Consider the following 5,945-nt stretch of genomic DNA (forward strand, 5'->3'; position numbering starts at 1 on the left):
ATATTTTTTTTTTCTTCTATGACTCTTTCAGGCAATTGTGTTCGAAGGTCAAGATAAAAACCCTGAAATGTGTCGTGTTCTTCTCACTCATGAGATAATGTGCAGGTAACACACTTAACTCATGCAAACATTTATACAATAGTTGTACAAATTAGTATTTATTTGCTGTAATTATAATTTGCTACTTTACTTTTTCGTTTTTATTTATTTATTTTTACAGTTGATGCAGTGATAATTGTGTTAATCTATATGCGTGAATTTTCAGCCGTTGTTGTGATAAGAAAAGTTGTGGAAACAGGAATGAAACACCATCAGACCCCATCATTATTGATCGGTAAGACAATCAGTTGCTTTCTGTAAGATTATAAATGAATAAATGAGACTCGTTATAGTACTTGCATATCATCGCTCTTTTGATAATTTTGATTGTTTCCATTGTCCTCAGTTATAAGTCTCTTTGGATAGAAGAGTCTGCTAAATGTTAATGAATAAAGAAATCTATGCGCTCTACTATGTTTAAGTACAAAAGAAGACAAGGAAAACTTTATTGCTATTATTAGCAAAGATATTATTTAAATAAACTGGTACTGGTCTTCTTTAAAGCAGATTGTACTCTTTCATCTCTCCAATTGTCGGTTTCATTTTCTCAGTGACTGCACAAATACCTTCATATCTTTGCATGATTTTTTATGTATTGCATAGGTTCTTCCTGAAATTTTTTCTTAAATGTAATCAAAATTGCCTGAAAAATGCAGGGAACCCACGAGACACTCGTCGTTTCCAGGTACACACACAATGTCTGATAATGTGTCTGATAATGGATCTGTTTATTCAGCATGTAATATTAAATGAAAAGACTGTCCCTTACAGCACTGAATTACATTTTAGAAATTAAATATATATGTAACTATAAATGTAGCCTACACTGTTACTTTTGTGTCATCCCAACATTTTCTGACTAAAATTTTAACTATCCTATGCTTTGCAGGTGCTGGTCTCTACCACAGTCTTTGTAAAGGGCCACATTCTAGCCATTTCGGATAATATATTTGTGCATAACAATTCAAAGCATGGCAGAAGACCAAGAAGATTCGAGATGATTGATGGTACAGTCATTTCAAACACGCTTCTAATAATTCCATAATGATTTAATTCAAAATCAAACGCACACAACTAACTATACAGTTCAAATCAGTGTAGTTACTGACAGTTTGTTCATATGATAATGTGCGTGCAAATATGCAGTCGAAGAAGGGAGTTCTTTTAGCTTGAATTTGCTGTAGTTTTTGTAGGCCTATATCTGAAGTGCAATAGTCATTGTATTGAGCTAATATTCGTGTGTTCATTTAGCTGAGATCCCCTGCATCAAAGCCATCAGTCCGAGTGAAGGTTGGACATCAGGTGGAGCCTCAGTGATTGTTATTGGAGATCGGTTCTTTGATGGTCTACAAGTGGTTTTTGGGACAGTGGTGGTCTGGAGTGAGGTGTGTAATCTCAATATCTGTTTCCTGAATGACTATAAATACTTCTTTGTTCAATTTTTAGCTTCCTTGTATCACGTCTTCATTTTTTGGACATCCTTCACCACAGAGTTCCCACATAGCTTTGCAAATTGTGTGCAAAACATTGTTGCTGGTATATATGACTTCTGTGAATTTGATTCAAATTTAGTGATATGCGTGATGTACTCTCTCCACAGAAAGAGATCTGTATGTGATGGTGAAGTTAATGTGGATTTCTGCTTCCTGAGAGGGTGATGGTTTCTTCCTATGTTTTGTAGGTGATTACACCGAATGCGATTCGTGTGCAGACTCCACCTCGCCACATTCCTGGGGTTGTAGAAGTTACACTGTTTTACAAATCCAAGCAGTTCTGTAGGGGACCTCCAGGACGCTTTATTTACACTGGTAAGAATTACAAAGTATGAAGTGTTTACAGTAACCATGTAGTTTTTTAAGAATACCTGAAAAGCAGAACATTTATTTTTTTCCACTTATGTAATGCCTTTTTAGAAGCTCAGACAATGTAATTTGTTAATTTCTGGCTGGTACATTACAGTTTAACTTTGGAAAGTGTTTCACTTTTAGCTTTAAATGAGCCAACCATTGACTATGGGTTCCAGCGGCTGCAGAAAGTGCTTCCTCATCATCCAGGTGATGTGGAAAGACTACCAAAAGTGAGTTGATTTCATCCAAGTTCAGTCATACAATAGCATGTCTAATAAATCTGACTGTCCAAACATGGAATTTGGTCTGCGCTCAATTCTTGTTTCAAAATACAATTACATAAAAATAGATTTTTGATTGACAGGAAGTCTTACTGAAGAGGGCAGCTGATCTCTTAGAGATGTTTTATGGAATGCCTCACAACAACCAGGTCAACATAACATTTACTCGGGCTTGCTATCCTCATTTGCTGCTGAAATCCAGAACGGGAAATGATGTAATTTGTGTGGATTTATATGTGTCTGATAACAGGAAATGTTTCTGAAGCGTGCGTCTGATATAGCAGAGGTACTCCACGCCATCCCGCGAAACCCATCCCACACAAATTCACCCGGAATGATGGGTGTTAACTCCTTTGACGCACAGTTACCCGTAACCACAGAAATTTCACCAGATGTAGAACGAGGTATGTTGTATAAATGCATTTGCGTATGGTACGTATCCACCACAACAGCGTAATAATAGATGAATGTCTCTTAGTGTCTCTTTCAGTGGGTTTCAGTCGGAGTTCAAACAGTGGCTTTATTGCAGGCAGCGCATCACAGCAGTCTGAATTCAACAATACCAATACATGCATGAACACACACACACATTCACACTCTCACTCTAACATCCCAAGACACACACAGTCAAACACACACTCGTCAATAGCTGGGAACACACAAACACACGCACGCACTTCTGTGTCAAACTTCTCTGTGGCCACACAGCCATTCGTAGACGGTCCCACAGCGGACACTCAACAATACATCGGTAAGAACAAAGCATTCTTGGAGAAATATTTTTTGTTTTTTTTCCAAAAAGTCACGATTAAAAGTTTTTTTTACAGTTGAATTATGAATTTAGCTAAATTCTAATTAATTTTGATAGCATTTCCTCACATTCAAATACTGAATGCTGCACAACCCAGAATTTAATTAGCATTTATAATTAACCCAATTATACTTGCAAAAAAAAAAAAATGTTAATGTGATTTTCTGTTATTAAAATCATTATTTTTCGACATAATTATACATCAAGATATTATCCAACTGAATCATGGTCAAATTGCATAATGATCGTAATCAATTATTAACACTAATCCTAAAGACAAATTTATAATCATATTTTATAGATGTTTATTTTAAACCTTCCTTTTATTTTATGCATGTCTGTAGTGAAACAAAAAAGTGCATTTGCTCCAGTTCTGAAGCTGTAGTCCTCAACAGCACAAGCTTCAGGTGTCCCCATCTGCACGGTAATGACACATGACATGCACTTGTTTACACACAAGCTCCTCTCGTCTGCTCTTCTGTGACAGTACTGTACTGAGTGTGCAAATTCAACAGACTCGTGTCTATTCTGTTTGTCTTTTACAGCCTTACATGGACTAATGACACCAGCCACACTCTCACATGGACATCTTTGTAGTTAGGGAATAGCAATGTCTGTCTTGCATTTTGAAGATTCTCTCAGTACAGGCAATACAAAAACAATAAAAAGTATGTTATCATATCATATTTGTTTGGTGATAAAGCAACTTTTTTGTTAAATGTCTAAAATATGCACCTCTCTGTTATTAGTGCATTTATGGTTAAATATAAATATTAAATAACTATGTGTGTCATCTTTTCTGAGTTCTGATTGGCTACTCCATGCATTTACTCTATTTTTCTAACAAGGATTTACTTTAGCCCAGGTTATACACGGACTGTATCTTCATGTCTCATTAAATTATGTGGAGAATTGCTCTTATGGCAGGGGAGGCAGCTCTATTTGTGTGTTATAAGATACTTCACTGAATTCTCATATTAGCTCTCTTTCAAACGATCAAGTTTTACTACAAGGAGGCATCAAAAATAAAACCAAATGCTGAACATGAAGTGTGTCTCTAAATCTGAGCGCATGAGTGAGTCCTCCCTGTGTATGAGAGAGGAGGCTGCGCAGTCACCTATACACAGAAAACCCCTTCCCAACAGTGCCAATGTGTGATTTTTCTTTTGTTCAGAGTTGTATTTATGAAATAGAGTACAAAATTAGGAGCTATTCTCTTAATGAATGTGTGAATTAATGTATTAATAAAGTATATTACAATTTTTCTGCTATCAAGATTTGCTCGACCTAAATCAGTCAACATGAAATATGTTATAATAATACGCCGCTTGCAGAAGGGCAGCGTGGGAGCGAAATTGTCCAATCACGGAGCTGAGCGCAAATAATCTGTTCTCTGATTGGTCGGTTGTCCTTACATCATTTACCAAGCAGGAAGAGAATTAAACAACATGCTCAGGCATGTTCCGAAGAAATTAAAAAAGTCCCTGGCGTCCATTATTCCTTGCCACCATGTATGTAATATCTGTTATTTTTCAGTTTGTTAATACGCTCACAATTGCAATAAAATGAATAGGATCCTGTATTAACTGTCGGTGTTAATTTTCCTTGTGCGTAAAAAAGTAGTATTTTGAGCGTTCATGTGCGGGTCTATGACGTGTTACGGCTTGCGTGCGAGTTTTTTCTGTCACACGTGACTTCAGTATATATTGCATGCGTTAACAGCTTTTTGATAGCGCTTTGCTTGCTGTGTGCAGTTTGTGATGTCTGACAGCGCTTCTTGTGTTCTGCGGGATGTGACTCTCTGCTCGCCAGTAGGAGACATCCTGCTGAGCGGCTGCGAGAAGGGAGTTCATACCATTAATATCAAACTGGGAACAAACAAAGAGGAAAGGTAACTCGCGCAAACATGACACAAACTGTCACGCATTATTAGCCAGTCATGTCGTGTAATCCACACTGTCGCCGTGATTTCGTAAAGTGAGACATGTTCCGGGATCAACATTATTGTCCAAAATGTAGACCTTCCTCTATCCCTATAATATCTCAAATAAAACGAGAGTGGAATCACAAGGGTGTAGAAGCATCTAACTAAAATTGACTGTATTGGTATTGATGAATTCAGGCTAAAATTGACATTTCTTATAGATTTATCCCTCAGTTCTGATTAGATGACCGGGATGTTCTAGTATCAACCATGGGTGCGTTTCCCAAAACAATCATTAGCCAACTATGGTCAAAAGTTCACTTCCACTCTTTTGGCAAGGACAGAACTTGTTACCATAGTTTGAATGGGTAGGATGGACCGCAGTTTCACTATATGTGCAGCAATTTCTAGTGATTATTAACTTGTGCATAGATAGATCATGCCTCCATGCCAGATAATTAAGATCCAGCCCCAGACGTTAGATCCCATCAGAAAATCTAAGTTTTGTCTGGTAACAGAACAGCTTGTCTGCAAAATAGTCTAATACCCAAAACCATGTTAACGGGAGGCCTTGTCTGGTACCCAAAATACACAAAACTCTGTTAACAGTCATCTATCGACCAAGAAGTTGACTGAGACAAAAGCCAGTGAACCGCTGAAGCAAGAGACGGAAGTGATGATGATATTTATTGAATAGTCTTTGTTGCGCATGTTTCAATGCTCAGACTTTTGAAGAACACTAGTTCAACAAGTATTGTTATACCAAAACTGCTTTAAAACATCATCTTATGTTTTGGTTTCCATAAACATTCATTTGTATCTCTTATTCATGAAGACAAACCGTTCCGGAAACTAGACAGTCAAAAGACTAAACAATAATGAAAAATATATATTGTAATTTACAATATAATGTTATGTAATTGACTAATATATTACACCTGACTAAACCATTATTAAATCAGTGAGTATATAAATGCTATAAT

General features: G+C 36.8%; 1 protein-coding gene across 1 annotated transcript in view; it reads left to right on the forward strand.

The window, feature by feature from the left end:
- Positions 1-3,147, forward strand: part of LOC122355090 (transcription factor COE3-like) — an 8,810-nt gene extending 5,663 nt beyond the window's left edge. Inside the window, exons 5-14 of the mRNA XM_043253080.1 lie at positions 32-105; positions 266-334; positions 703-784; positions 989-1,106; positions 1,351-1,484; positions 1,781-1,907; positions 2,088-2,176; positions 2,311-2,376; positions 2,478-2,631; positions 2,706-3,147. Coding sequence (XP_043109015.1) covers positions 32-105; positions 266-334; positions 703-784; positions 989-1,106; positions 1,351-1,484; positions 1,781-1,907; positions 2,088-2,176; positions 2,311-2,376; positions 2,478-2,631; positions 2,706-3,058 — 1,266 coding nt within the window. The 3' untranslated portion in view covers positions 3,059-3,147. The remainder of the gene's footprint in view (positions 1-31; positions 106-265; positions 335-702; positions 785-988; positions 1,107-1,350; positions 1,485-1,780; positions 1,908-2,087; positions 2,177-2,310; positions 2,377-2,477; positions 2,632-2,705) is intronic.
- Positions 3,148-5,945: the final 2,798 nt, after the last annotated feature.

Source organism: Puntigrus tetrazona, chromosome 12, assembly GCF_018831695.1.
Source record: "Puntigrus tetrazona isolate hp1 chromosome 12, ASM1883169v1, whole genome shotgun sequence".
In the NCBI taxonomy this organism is placed as follows: domain Eukaryota; kingdom Metazoa; phylum Chordata; class Actinopteri; order Cypriniformes; family Cyprinidae; genus Puntigrus; species Puntigrus tetrazona.